This window comes from Aplysia californica, unplaced genomic scaffold (assembly GCF_000002075.1).
Source record: "Aplysia californica isolate F4 #8 unplaced genomic scaffold, AplCal3.0 scaffold00634, whole genome shotgun sequence".
In the NCBI taxonomy this organism is placed as follows: domain Eukaryota; kingdom Metazoa; phylum Mollusca; class Gastropoda; order Aplysiida; family Aplysiidae; genus Aplysia; species Aplysia californica.
Window position 1 is genome coordinate 387,459 of NW_004797904.1, and position 14,210 is coordinate 401,668.

Sequence of the window (14,210 nt, forward strand, 5' to 3'; positions counted from 1 at the left end):
CCCTGCCTGTGTCATATATTTAAAATGCTGTGCCTGAAACAAACCGAATACAAAACGTGTGGCATCCGGTTTACTTTTGCCACGGGTTTTTTTGTCTGGGATGTAATTACATGTAGCAGAAAGCGAAACTGAAATAGGATCCAGTGAGCCCTAAAGGTAAAACATGTCAAAGTCAACCAGTGGGATCAGAAAATCATTTACAAATTTTCAAGCAGACTAAATTATTTCTGAAACACACTCACACCATATATATATATTTTATATGTATATATATATATATATATATATATATATATATATATATATATATATATATATATATATATATATATATGCAAAGCACCAAAATAAATCTATTTGACTGATGAATTGATACAGAGCTGTTCTATTTTGCAACACAGCATCTCAAACACATCCGCTCATAGTCATTTGTGCAATACAAACATATCAAATGTTTTAAAAAACAGCTCCATAAATTGACAGTTGTGTCACATAGTAGCTATTCTGGAGGGATGAAAGGGCTAGAATAAGCCAGATTGTATTCACTCTTCAGTTTAGCTACCTTTCTCCTTCATGGCATGTGAACATCCCATTTCATCATTGTTCAACAGTCTATGAACATTCCCATCATATCTCATCATTGTTCAACAGTCTATGAACATCCCCATCCCATCTCATCATTGTTCAACAGTCTATGAACATCCCCATCCCATCTCATCATTGTTCAACAGTCTATGAACATCCCCATCAAATCTCATCATTGTTCAACAGTCTATGAACAGCCCCATCCCATCTCATCATTGTTCAACAGTCTATGAACATCAACATCACATGCGAACATCTCATTTCATCATCATCTTGTTGTTATGAACTTCACCATCCCATCTCATCATTGTTCAACAGTCTATGAATTTCACCATCGCCTGAGAACATTCTGAGGGAGAGAGTTAATGCTTGATTATGATATGTTACAGTACCAGTCAAGAGGCAAGAGATGCATGATACCTGAAGTCAGCAACAGAGCATCATTGAGCCAAACGTCATCACAGTAGAGTTGATGTGAGCAGGAGGAAGTAAACACATCATGAAAGAGCTTCAGTCAGTGACAGAACTAGATCTATCTGTTACACTGAGGTCTCCTACCACAGAGTTCTTAGCTATTTCGAGTCTTTCCTCATCAAGAGCAATTTCTAAGTCCCAATCATCTTGATTACCGGAAGAAGAAGCTTTAGACAAACTGGACATATTTGGAGTCCATGTGTCCTGTGTCCCACAGCCACTGTCATTTGAGAAAACATTTTCAGTAGCAAACAATCCAGAATTTTCGGTAAGCAAACTGTCCTGGGCTGAGGTCTCAGTCTCTGCTAAACAAACATCGTGATATCCAGAGGAGGGATCATCAGAACCGTTATCACTGAGGTCAGATTCATCTTCCAAATGAACAACAAACTCTTTGTCTTCAGACAGATGATATCCACCTCGAAGAAGACTTTCCCTGTGAACAGTAAAAAGTTTGAATGTACCAGAACTGAGAAAGTAAGAACAGACAGATAAGGTATAATAGAAAGTCATTCGTACCAACTGCAGTGAGCTTACTATACATACAGTCCTACAAATGAAACAGAGAGAGAGAGAGAGAGAGAGAGATAGGGGGGGGGGGGGGAGAGCGAGAGAGAGAGAGAGGGGGGGAGAGAGAGAGAGAGAGAGAGAGAGAGAGAGGGGGGGGAGAGAGAGAGAGAGCGAGAGAGGGAGAGAGAGCGAGAGAGAGAGAGAGAGAGAGAGAGAGGGAGAGAGAGAGAGAGACAGACAGAGAGAGAGAATGTTCGCAGAGCAAGGGGAGTTTCAGCACATAATACATGTATTTAATGTTCTTTTAACTCATTCGCTACTTATTACTTTCGGCTTGTGGACGGATTTTTTTTCAGGAGGGCGAAGTGAGATAGTGACTAGTGCGCAGTTCACAGGACTTCAGGGCCACAAATTCAAATAAATATCAACATATTATGTATCAAAATTTTCAGCATGGTATGTAGAATCCATCTGTAATGTTTATTAGTGTATTTTTCAACTTTGGTTCTTGTAAGAGGTGATTATGCAACACAATTTCACTTGGATGAAACTAAAAAAATATGTGTGCACCTAGTCAAATGATACATCAAAATAACCATAAATGAATATATAGAACAGGAAAATATTGAAAAATTTGCAGTTATTTACATACATTCCATAAAATGTGTACATAGGGACCATAACATCTGATACTGAAATTTTTTTTTTAAATTGTATAATCTTGAAAAAGGGACAAGATGCATTCACAAACAGAAAATAAACCCAATCGTATCTTATGTGAAATAATTCAGAATTGCTTTTGGATAAACCTGTACATGCCGGGGTACTTTTTGTGTAATTTCACCAAAATTTCACCAAAAAGTAGTGATTTCGGGGAGGAAAAAAAAATATTTTGACAATTTAGATCTAAACCTAGATCTGGGGGCTCTCGTGGCCTAGGGGTTAAGGTGTTGGCCTCTCATTCAAAGGTCCCGGGTTCGAATGCGGGTAGCGACCGACAAATTTTCTTCTCTAAATTTGTCTCCTTTCACCTCATTTCCTGCTCTCTAGCAATGTTCTGTCGTCTGCTTTCGTCTCCTCTTTCTGCCCCCACCCCCTCACCTCCTTTGGCCCTTCCTCTGGGTTCCTGATTCTTTCTGCAGCCTTTTTACTGTTACTCCTTCGCTTCTTCTAACTGCTGTCTTTCAGCAACACCCCTGATCTTCTGGTAGGAAAGATCTACGCCTAGCCTTCTCGGACAAGGGCAAAAAATCTCGGAGGGCTCATTTACAACCAAAAAAAAGACCTAGATCTAGCACTGAAAAATATTGATTTCTCAATAACAGATCATTTCAATTTGAGTCCAATAGTATCAATATTCTAAATAAGAGTCCTACATCTCTTTAGTGAGCAAAATAATTATACATTTTGTTGTATAAAAGTACTAAGACTGGTGTCTGAGCTATAATTTGGGAATCGCGATAAAACAAAGTAGAATACACTTTGAAATCAGGATTCAAAATTGAATCTGCACTTCCGATTTTCAGTGGAAACGCGTGACCCGGAAGTCAATGTTGTATTATAACCTTTATTTTAACATGGATATGTGGATTGGAATAAAATCAAAGCTAGAATTATAGGTCGGTTGTCGAGCGGTCAGGGGTGGCTTGGCATGCAGAGCGCAGAAGACATTTTCACCGCGCCGCTGCCCACGGCTCGGCGTAGCGAATGAGTTAAGTCTTGTGCAAGTAAATATGTGTGAGTGCTTGCAACATCACTGCCTTCTTCTAAACAACCAAGAAACCAAGGCAAATTTCTCCCAGGAAAACCAAAATCTCAGCTAAATTGAAGAAAATCCAAAGGTCCAGCAGATTTTAGTTTAAGCTGACTCCACTGTATTTAACAAGTTAACACAAAAATACAGACTTTAACATAAGTTAAGGACCACTTGCAAACACTCTGGGTGGTCTTCTTGGGTCGACCTTCACATGGGCGTTCTTGGACTGGTCCAATGGCTTGATGGCGCTGCCTCAGGCGGACAATGACAGAGTGTGACACTGCAAGACTTCTGGCAACTTCTTGGGCTCTTACTCCATCCTGCAGCCATGTCATAGCCTTGGCACGGTCAAAGTCTCTCAGCTTTCATCTTGGTGGCATGTTGATGCGATATTGGATTTTGCACAAACGGTGGTTTATATTGCCATCAAAGTGAGCACAGTGCGAAACCGTACGTCCTTTATGACATGCACCTGAAATTTTAACTGAGTGGCCCACACAAGTCGATAAAAAAAATCAAATTTGGCTAAAATGGCCCGAAGATTTCCATGCCTTTTTTTCTGATTTTTTAAAAATCATCAAGACTGTCAAGGTGGTCCTTAACTTATGTTGAAGTCTGTAGAACAATGATTTCACTCTTAGCTGACTAGTGAACATCTTCATCATAAAGTGCCAGATCTGAAACAGACATCAGAGGTAATAGTTCTCCGTTCATTTCTCCATTAAGGTGCTCAAAAATCCTATACAGTCCGAGTCGGCTTTAAGCACGCCGGCATAAAGCACGTTTCGGACTCAAGCACGCTAAACGGCTCTTACCGAATTTTTGTTAGATCTATATAAATTACACGCCTTTCAGCACGGTAACTTCGGCTTCGGGCACGCTTCATTTACAAGACAGTCAATACTTTCATGATGACCCATCGACGTTTGAACACAGTCTACACCGCAGCAGTGGAGTGTGTTAAGAGAAACACAAAGAACGGAAGAGACGGAGACACACAGTACACACTCACATGTGTGGAGAGGAAGAGAGAGAGATGCACACAGCCGCGCGCGTGGACTTATACGATCTAACCATGGGCAAAGCTAAACACAGACAAAAGAAAAAGACAAAGAGAGTCGGGGAGACGAGAAAGGGAGGCTGGCTGCTATTTCATCTTTGACCTTCGCTATTCATTAATCCTGATCATGTGTCACGCGCGAGGTGGGATGAAGGCGGTGGTATGGATGTGGCGCAGCGGGCAGTGGTACGCACAGGCAGTGTGTAGGCCTAGTGTGCCGTATTGTGAGTGGCCGTCTAAATTAAGAAAAGCAAAACAAACAAACAAAAACTGCCATGGCGGGTAAAAATGACAGGGCACACTTTTGCCCGACCACGATTTACAAACAAAGGGAAATAGCTCTGGAAATTTTCTACATGAAATCTCTGGATTATGTCTACTTCGCACTCAAGCACGCTTCGGCATAAAGCACGCTTATGCTTTCTTCCGATGACTGTGCTTAAAGCCGGCATGGACTGTATTATCCTGGTGTCTTCCCATCACCCATCTGTTCAAGTTTTCCAAATAAGATTCTTTGCCTCGTTCGCGTTTTATTTTTTCACTGAAATCAAGACGTTCAAAGCATTTATGTCAAGACAAATGCCCTAGAAAATGTGGCGCGACATGGTGGAATGAGGCGCTCGTCAATTTTTGGACATGTGAAGTAATTGGTATCATCATAAAGCTTGTTCATTTGTCTTGCTTTTGTTGAAAAAATTACACATATATCTTGAATAGAAGTCGAGATATTTGCGAATGAATGAGGTGGGGATCACCTGGTTTCAGAGGTAAAATTAGTGAGAAAAAGGCAACCATAGATGAGTTATTTCCTTAGCTTGAGAGTCCGTGAAAACTTAAAATTTACATTTCTGTGCCTTTAATCAACGTTTTTCCATAAAATCCACACAGAAATGTGTGGGCATGAAAGGTGTTGAGTCAAAAAACAAAAATTCGATCAAAATTCACAAACCTGCGGAAAAATGCAAGTTTCTTCACTTTGATTATTTTGACGAGCGCCTGATTTCACCACGATGCCTCACAAATGCATTGGTCGTTTCCCAATTGTTCTTTCTAGTGAACATACCAGTGGAAAAAGAGCTAGCTATAGAAACACCCACCTCACAGTTTCAATGCCACACAAACTTTTCACACAAGAAAAGTCGGCAACCGCACTGACAGCAATAGTAATCTCCTCCCCATAAGCAACCTCTTTCCTCCTGAAGGAAATCATGGAATTCAAACAGTACTGCACTTGGTCATCGATCTTCTCCTCTAGTGACCTCTCATCTTTTCTGAAGGGAAATTCGCATGTGGCAATCTGTGAAATAAATTTGTCCATAGGAAAGATATTAAAGATACAGTTGGAAAGTTGGAATTGTCCAAGATGGCCACCCTCTGTGGAGGAGAAGAGTGGTTCTCCACTCAGTATAAATGTTAAGAGTACAATTTTTAAAAACGGCCTGTGGCGGCCTGTTGGACAAGGATAATTCTATGCTCTCTTTAGATAGAACAGCCATGTACTTAAAATCAAAACTACATTTTGAGATGAAGATTTTAGTTAGCTACTCCCAGAGTTCTAGCACAGATGAGAAGCAAGACAGACATTTGAAGAGCACAGGGGAAAAACGACAGTAGTCACAAACTGGAAATTGTGAGGGTGCCAATTTTAAAAGCTTGCGGACTCATAACTTCATTTGTATTCGACTGGTGGTATATTTTTAAGTGTTGTGGAATGGGGAATCTAACAACAACAATCTGCCAACAGTTGAACAAAAATACATTTATGAGTCAACAAGCATTCAAAATTGATACCCTCTCGATTTTCAGTTTGTGACTACAGTCTTTTTTCCCCTGCAGTCTTCATGTATGTATTAGTGGCAATCATCAACCACCATGATGTCGACATATCAACATTTCAATATATAACAAAGCGCTCGTCTCTGACTAATTCACTCAGAAGACAGAGCTTTTGAACCCTGTGGTCAGGCCACTGGGAAGCAAGGAAAACATTCCAGGAAGGACAAAAATAATTTGGACCCTCTCAGATTTAAATCCTTAACTTCTACAAGCTGGTCAAACCTACAAACCCACAGCATCTTAGAGGCCAGCTTTTAATAAAAGCTTGTGACTAAAATAGCAAAGACCAGTAAAAAGAAACATGAATTGAAGAAAAAAATAGGACACTGTTGAATTTTTGTTTGGCGTCATATATGATAAAATGGAGGGAAAAAAATCATAGTCAGAGTATGTGAGAGCGCACCTGTGTGCCTCTGTGCGTGATGCACAGCCCCAGAGAGAAAAAATCCAAATCCCAGTCTAACCCAGAAAGAAAAAATCCAAATCCCAGTCTGACCCAGAAAGAAAAAATCCAAATCCCAGTCTGACCCAGAAAGAAAAAATCCAATTCACGAGAATACGAGTCTAACACAGAGAGAAAAAATCCAATACACGAGAATACGAGTCTAACACAGAGAGAAAAAATCCAAATACCAGTGTGTAACATTCAGTGTTGGGCAGATTTTGCCTATGCACAGCTTGGGCTTTTTCATCGTGCTGAGAAGAAAAGATGGCTGCCTGACTGCATGGCCCCAGAGAGAGGCTGTGTGGGTCGGAGAAGGGGTACCCGACTCCGCTGTACTCCACTGAGTAGCCAAACTTGACGCAGACTTCGTGACACCTGGTGGGGAGAGGGGATCAGATTGCTGAAACTTCTCAATTATAGGAAATTTTGGATATTAACCCCATCCGTACGTCGTGGGGTCATTTTGTACCCCCGCGGTTGTATTCTTCACATTTTAGAATACTTCTAGTGCGAAAATCTCTTTGAAACTTTCAGTATTTCTCAAAAAATCATTTTGACAGACTGCTATGCAAAGCGTACGGATAGGATTAACGAGTAAATCTCCTCTTTGGAAAATGGTGGCATAGAGTTCCCCACGCCGTATGGATACTATAGTAAAACACGACGTGCCGCTAGGGTCAAGGGTTCATTCTTGTAGCAAATTCAATGCTGATTTTTACGTATTTCAAATATCTTGAGTACTAATAAAGATATGCCACATTTTGTAACACAGAGTATAAAAACAAAGTTAGGAGAAAACCCCAATTTCTAGCACATTTTTAAACTTTGGTGAAGTACAATATGTGTCATGACGCGGTGGAATCAGGCGTTCGTTTATTTTTGGGCGTGAGGAGTTATTGATATCATCTTGAAGCTTGTTTATTTGTGTAAGTTTCAACGAAAAATTACCCATCGATCTTCAACAGATTGAAGGAGGTTGGGGTCGCCTAGTTTCAGAGGTAAAATCAGCGAGAAAATGGCTGTCAAAGACAGGTGACTTCCATAGCAACAGAGACTTTGGAAACCGAAAATTTACATTTTTTTGTGCTTTTAATTAACGGATTTCAGAAAAATTAACACAGAAATGTGGTTTTCAAAGGACATGAAAGGTGTTGAAACAAAAAAAGAAAATTCGAAAAAAAATTGTCAAACGGCCAGAAAAATGCTGTTTTCTTTGATTTCATTATTTTGACGAGCGCCTGATTTCAAGACGATGCCTCACATATATTGCAAAAATAATTAATTTAAAAATATTTATGCTCAAAATTTTATTTTAAAATTCTTTCAGTATGTTATCAAGAAATTGTTAAATGTGTTTTTTCTGAAGGAACTAAATTTTTGATAGGGAACAGCTTTTTTCCTCTTTTCACATCATTGCTCAAAATAAGCTTTGCCGACAACTGGGACCTTTATTCAAGAACACACACATTTATAAAACCAAAATGGTATATTCAAAAGAATAATGACACTGCAGTGAAACAGATGACCTAAAAAATTCTAAACAGTAATAGAATCGGGATATCTTTTGGCTTTTACTTTTATGTATGAGGAGGGTTGCTTCTACCGAGAAATATTAAAAAGCAATGGCTTTATCACTGCTTAGAATTTTTTCCTCAGGTCATCATCTTCGTATTGCGTGTGTCACTGCAGGTTCATTTTTCAGGGAATGGCCTAAGTAAACACAGAGCAGATTATTTATGAAAATGAAACACAGAGATTTTGTTTTTTAGGAGTGGTCGTTTATCCAGCAACAACCTGGCTAAGGCACTTCCATCAAATGCCATATAATGATAGCTGCACAACGTTCCTTTCAATAATCACGATGTCCCACAAAGTAAATTCTTTATGTTCCTTCTCAGAGGAAGACGGCTATAGCTCTACTGTCACTTAATACTGGGCAACCTCTCTATCTCTTTCATTATTTCTCTAGCGTCTTTTTCTCCATCTCTTTCTCTTTGTCTCTGTCTATCTGTCTGTCTCTCCCTCTAGAGCCTACCTATCTATCTACCTACCTGTCTCTTTCTCCTCTCCCACCTGTTTTGAGTAAAAAATTATAGCTAGAACAGAACGAAGGCGGCCACTCAAAATCAGTTACACTGACACAGTCCTCAGCACAGCTGACAGGCTTCAGTGGTGCCGTAGTGAGGCACTTCACAGTTGCACACAGAAGACCCGAAGTCTATTCTCGAGTGGGGAGAAACCTTTGTTGAGTAACTCAATCTTTCTGCGGAGATGTAGCATCCATCTTAGCTCGGACTGGCCCAAACAAGCAAGGTCGCAAGCTTGCCTCCCAAATGATATAAATTGTGTCGATCGAGGCATAAAAGCATTGTCATTTTTAAAAATATAAGAAGAAATCACCACAGCTGAAACTCCTGTCTCGTCCACTCAAACTTGTGATCCCAGTGCCTAAACTGCTTCGGGTCCTCGTTACCGAATAAAATGTTGAACTCTGAGTTGGGTGTCGTTACTATACAAAACTTGGGCCGCATGTTTCCAAAAACATTAGCAGTAACCTGCTCCAAAGTATCTGGATGCAGGTGCTCAATTCTGGTGAAAGCAAAAAGAAAATAAAAAATAAAAAATTAGAACAAATTAGGAGAGTTTCGTGATGTTTAAATAAAAGACTGTCTAAAAACATATCTGTCAAGGAGTGACAACACAGAGACCTCTTATATTAAAAATGGGAACCCATAGATAATATGTCTTCAAGACAATCATCTTTTGTTTTTTCCTTCATCCAAAACCTGTTGAAAGATAGAAAAATATGTCAGAAGAATAAAAGAACCCGATGAATTTTAGGAAATAAATGACTAACAACAATTGAACAATTAATGAATGGAAAAAAGTTCAGTTTTAGAAAGACTTTTACAGCACTTGCAACACAAATAGATCATATAAGATAAGTGCCAAAGATTAGAGGTGTTGCAAGAGAGTAACGTACGGAACAAAGAAAAAAAGGAGAGATAGAGACAACAGATGTTTCATAGGAAAGAAGGAGCAAACCACAGCAGAACACCTGCCAACCACTCACTTGGACAGAAGGTCAGGTGGATATGTGAGAATGGAAAAGTGACGGAAAAATAGGAACACAAAACTCTCACACTTCAATAAGAGTAACGGCATCCAAGCCACACAGCCTTGAGTCAAAATCTCCAGCACTGCCAGAGTATAACGAAACGGTCAGCGGGACGCTGCGCCGATGGATGAAATGTCTCAGCTCGGGGTTGATGACTCTTTTCTTCGACTCCAACAATGCATGATCAACATCCAGCAAGGCTGCCTGCTCCAGGGTGGGGACCATGGCCAGGACTTTGAAGAAGCTGCCATCAGAGCAGCCCATGTCCACCACCTGAACAAAGAACAAGTTCTCAAATCAATTCAAATATAGGGCCTACTAAGTCACTTTAAGCTGTTTAAAAGGGACGAGTTGTATTAATTGATAATCTGTTCCTTTTTATCAATATCAGAAAGCATAACTCATATATATCAGAATAAATTATCATCAAAGGCCATTGATATTGATGTGAAGCTATAAACATATATATACATGGACTATGACTTTTTTTTACCTCATAAGAACTCTAAGAGAGAAAGGAAGTCCTTTTTCAGTGTTGGATAGTTCACACAGGAAGTTCCATCGCAAAACTTATCACAGATTTTTTTTTCCGCATTGAGGTTTTAAGATACTAAGAAACATTCTTTTCTTTGAAGCAAAACTCCAATGAAACCTTTTATGCAGCATTACGAGACTCTTGACTTTCATTACACTGAATTCTTCTGAATTGAATTTCCTCAAAATTTAACATAAAAAATCGTCTGACATAGTTCGCTCTGCCACACATTCAATTCAGTCAATGTACTCAAGCCTCTCAATCCCTTTGTATTCATTGCATATTTTTGTCCGATTGAACCTGGGGAAAGTACATAAAACTGACATTGTTGAACTGAAATTCAAGACACACACAGAGAAAGAAAAAACTAGCTATTAAACTTACACTTTTCACCTCATGACATGTCAGGTGCCGAACGGCAAACATATATCGTTGATGATACAAAGGGGGATTGAAGAGAACCCTGTCTTCAGCATCTTCCTCTTGTCGGTGTTCCACTGCACAACTTTCACTTCTAGAACCTGTGAGGCAAGATCAAGATTAGTAAGAAAAAGTGTCTGAAGCAACCTTACATCTCTTACTCAAAATGAGGTAAATTTTTACTTACTACTACATTTCAGCACCCAGATGCACTGCTTTTGGGGGCTACATTGCAGCAACTTCGGCTGCAAAACACACTTCTATGATGGCCAATAAAACCACCTCAAATGAATTGTTTTCTTGAAAATCTCAAACCTAATTGTAAAACATCGTTTTATGAGGAAAAATACAATAGGGATGCAGCTAAAACCTTTTTAATCTTAGGTAAGGGTGAGAGGGGGGGGGGGGTTGGTTCTCTGAAACCACCAAGATTTTTTTTCAATGCACAAAAGATTAATATGCAATTAGGCCAATACGTAAACAGTTTAAATAAAAATATCAAGTGTCTCAAATACTAATACAGTAGAACACGAGTATAGCTTGACTTTTGGTTCCAGAAGAAAAATCCCGCTAAAGGAGAGTTCCCGCTATAGGAATGCAAAAAGGAAATTACCTAAACATTTTTTAAAATCCACATGATTGCCTGCCTTCCATATCAATAAAACTTGAGCTTTAGATTAGAAGTCTTCCATAATTCTTGTGAACTGCGTTAATCATCTCAGCCTTTAAATCGAATGAGAAACATTTCCTTAAGTCTTTATTGGAAGCCATTTTTCCTCGGTCTTGTTGCTTGTGCTGTCTATCGTACCGGTAGGGCTACTGCAGAATTGGTGAAGTGGATGCGTGCGCAAGCCTATGAGCATCAACGATCGCAATTCCATTAATCAGGAGTCACTCACTACACGCTCTCCTTTTCTTTTACTTTTTGGCCAGGCCTAAGCCTAGGGCTATGGCCTATACGCTCTCATACTGAGCGTCTAACCTATGTCACATCACATTAGGAGTGGCTCACGTAGCGTCTCTCAGCACCATCTCTCTCTGCTACCTGCCCCACCTCACTCATCACTGGACTGACCAATCACAACGCCGCACCGCTGACTGCCTGTTTGGAGCCCACCTACAGCTCCCCAACACCCTTCTCCCCCAGCTAGAGCTTGCTTGATCTCTCCCGCTGTATCCGAGTTTGGCAGTTCCTTGCCCCGCTAAACCCGAGCACAGGTAATTGAGTTCACATAGAAAAAAACGGGGATTCCTGTGAGGTCCCGCAGTAGGGTGAGAATAGCGAGACATGGGTTATTCTCTCCCGGGGTGAGAAAAAAGGTGGCCTTAGAATGAGAGAATTTAGGCAGGCGCTATTTGCAACACCGCATTCAGAATAGCTCCTGTGCTATTTATAACGCCGCGTTCTGAATAGCTCCCACGCTATTTGAAATGCCAGTACTAGATAGTAGTCATCATTTCTACATAATAATATTGTTTCTGCCTGAATTGGGGAAGCTTTCTCAGTTTCTTGATAAACCTCCTAGGATTTGACTCCTTTTTTTTAATGACGTCTTATTCCAGTCAATATTGAGTAGATCTAGTTGATCTTGATAAAGATCTAACAATTGTTTCTGACATTGTTTGCACAAAAGTAGACTAGACGTAGTTTTGTTCATCTCTCATAATCAAAATGAAGTGACTATTTCTCCGAACGTTCGGAAAAAAAAGTTTAACTCTTTTTCTCCAAACTGTTTCCGATCTCGAGATTTTTTAGATTATTTGCGAGATTTAGGCGTCATACTTTCATTCTGCCATTTTGTGAGGACTGAGAAAGAAGCATTTTGTGCATCAATTACAATTTCTACAGCTTGAGATTTTTAAATGTCAGAATATTCAGACACTTCAGTTGTGGTTGGGGCAACGTTCCCGGACTATCCTTCATTTGTTAATACAGGAAAAGGTACTGCGAGAAAACAAGACTGCTCGACCTTGGCAGTAACCTATTTCGTATTTAGTCACCCAGCAAAAACTAAAATCCTTCATGTTAAAAAAAAAAAATCCCCCATGCCCCCCCCCTCCCCCACCCGTTCACACCTTACACACACACACATGCACACACACACTCACACACACACACACACACACACACATGGGCCACTCGATTCGCTTATTATCAACAAATCTCGAGAATGGAAACCGTTTGGAGAAATAGATCTAGAGTTCAAGTTTATTTTCCCGAACGTTCGGAGAAATAGAGCCGGCCTAATCATAATCATTTGAGTATGAGAGCAAGTAAGTCGAAAGACTCTTGGATAACAATAACAAGACAATGCAACTCGGTATAAAGTATATTTCCTGTCCGCAGTGTCATATTACAATAGATCTATCTAAAAATATTATATATAAAGTTAGGCCTAGAGAACGCATATATATAAAGCTGTCTACGTTCTCTTTCTATTATAAGTCTAATGTTCAGTGCTTCCAAGCGAGCCATCGAATCCCGGTCCCGGAAGGTTTTTTTTTTTTCTCCTGAGCCTAAAATTAAAAAAATAATTAGACTCACAGACCAATGAAAGCCACTATTGAACTTTAACCAGGCCTAAAGTATAGGGGGCTATACTAAGGGCCAACTTAGTACACAGCCTCTTCTAAAAAAAAAGGACAGCTAGAATGTGCCAGCCGTTCTGTAATACTAGATCTACATCTAGAAGTACTTAAGTACGGCTAGACTGCCAGTCTAGCCATACTTAGATCTAGGTTTGGCCCTTTCGACTCAAGCCTGTTTAGTACACAGGTCTCATTAGATCTAGCTATATCTAGATCTATATCTAGTAATTATTCAGGTTCAAATACATGCAAGTCAGTAAGGCATCTTTTGGTTTTGTCTGAAATACAAATACTTTAGGCATTGCAAACTAAAAATTTCATTTATAATTCAGCCATCAATATTAAGTAAGGCTAGCCTGACAGTCTAGCCGTCCTTAAGTACGGCTAGCCTGGCTGTCTACCCGTACTTAAGTACGGAGTCTAGCCGTACTTATCTCATTAAAAGCCCTATATTAATATTAGAAAACAGGAGGTTTAAAATACTTTCACTGTCATTAAGGCACCTGGTTTCGTCTCAAATGCAAATACTTTAGGTACTGCACACTAAAAATGTATATTTACAATTCAGTAGGCCTATTTTTTGTAAATGGTCAGTCTAGCCATCATATTAAGAGAATAAGTACGGCTAGACTGCGAGTCTAGACGGCTAGACTGCCAGTTTAGCCGTCATTAAGTACGGCTAGCCTCTTCCATTTGCTTAATTTAATTATCTTCGCAAAGTTTTTACTAGATCTATCACCTTCACTTTCAGTCAGATCCATTTAACACAAAGACGATGAATGGACAGAATGATTTGGTCATCATAAACGTTGTTATAGATTTTGACTCTAGACTCTAGATCAAGTAGGCCTACAAGAGCAAAAGTGAAAGAACTTCGAAAGT

At 39.7% G+C, this 14,210-nt stretch overlaps 1 protein-coding gene across 1 annotated transcript; it reads right to left on the minus strand.

Moving 5' to 3' along the window:
• Positions 1–333: 333 nt before the first annotated feature.
• Positions 334–14,197, minus strand: LOC101850673 (small RNA 2'-O-methyltransferase). Its single transcript, XM_005107816.3, has 7 exons — positions 14,068–14,197; positions 10,704–10,840; positions 9,810–10,057; positions 9,067–9,255; positions 6,855–7,041; positions 5,483–5,682; positions 334–1,495 (listed from the first exon to the last, which is right to left on the minus strand). The coding sequence occupies exons 1-7, from the start codon at positions 14,087–14,089 to the stop codon at positions 1,096–1,098; spliced, it is 1,383 nt and encodes a 460-aa protein (XP_005107873.1). The 5' UTR covers positions 14,090–14,197; the 3' UTR covers positions 334–1,095.
• Between the last annotated feature and the right edge of the window lie 13 nt (positions 14,198–14,210).

What these genes read in the sequence shown, in the direction of transcription:
- LOC101850673 (XM_005107816.3), bottom strand. Translation starts at nt 14,089, where the DNA reads ATGGATCTGACTGAAAGTGAAG. An exon ending in GGATCTGACTGAAAGTGAAG is followed by an intron (nt 10,841 to 14,067) that starts GTGATAGATCTA and finishes CTTGCCTCACAG; the next exon opens with GTTCTAGAAGTGAAAGTTGT. An exon ending in TGTGGCATTGAAACTGTGAG is followed by an intron (nt 1,496 to 5,482) that starts GTGGGTGTTTCT and finishes TACTGTTCACAG; the next exon opens with GGAAAGTCTTCTTCGAGGTG.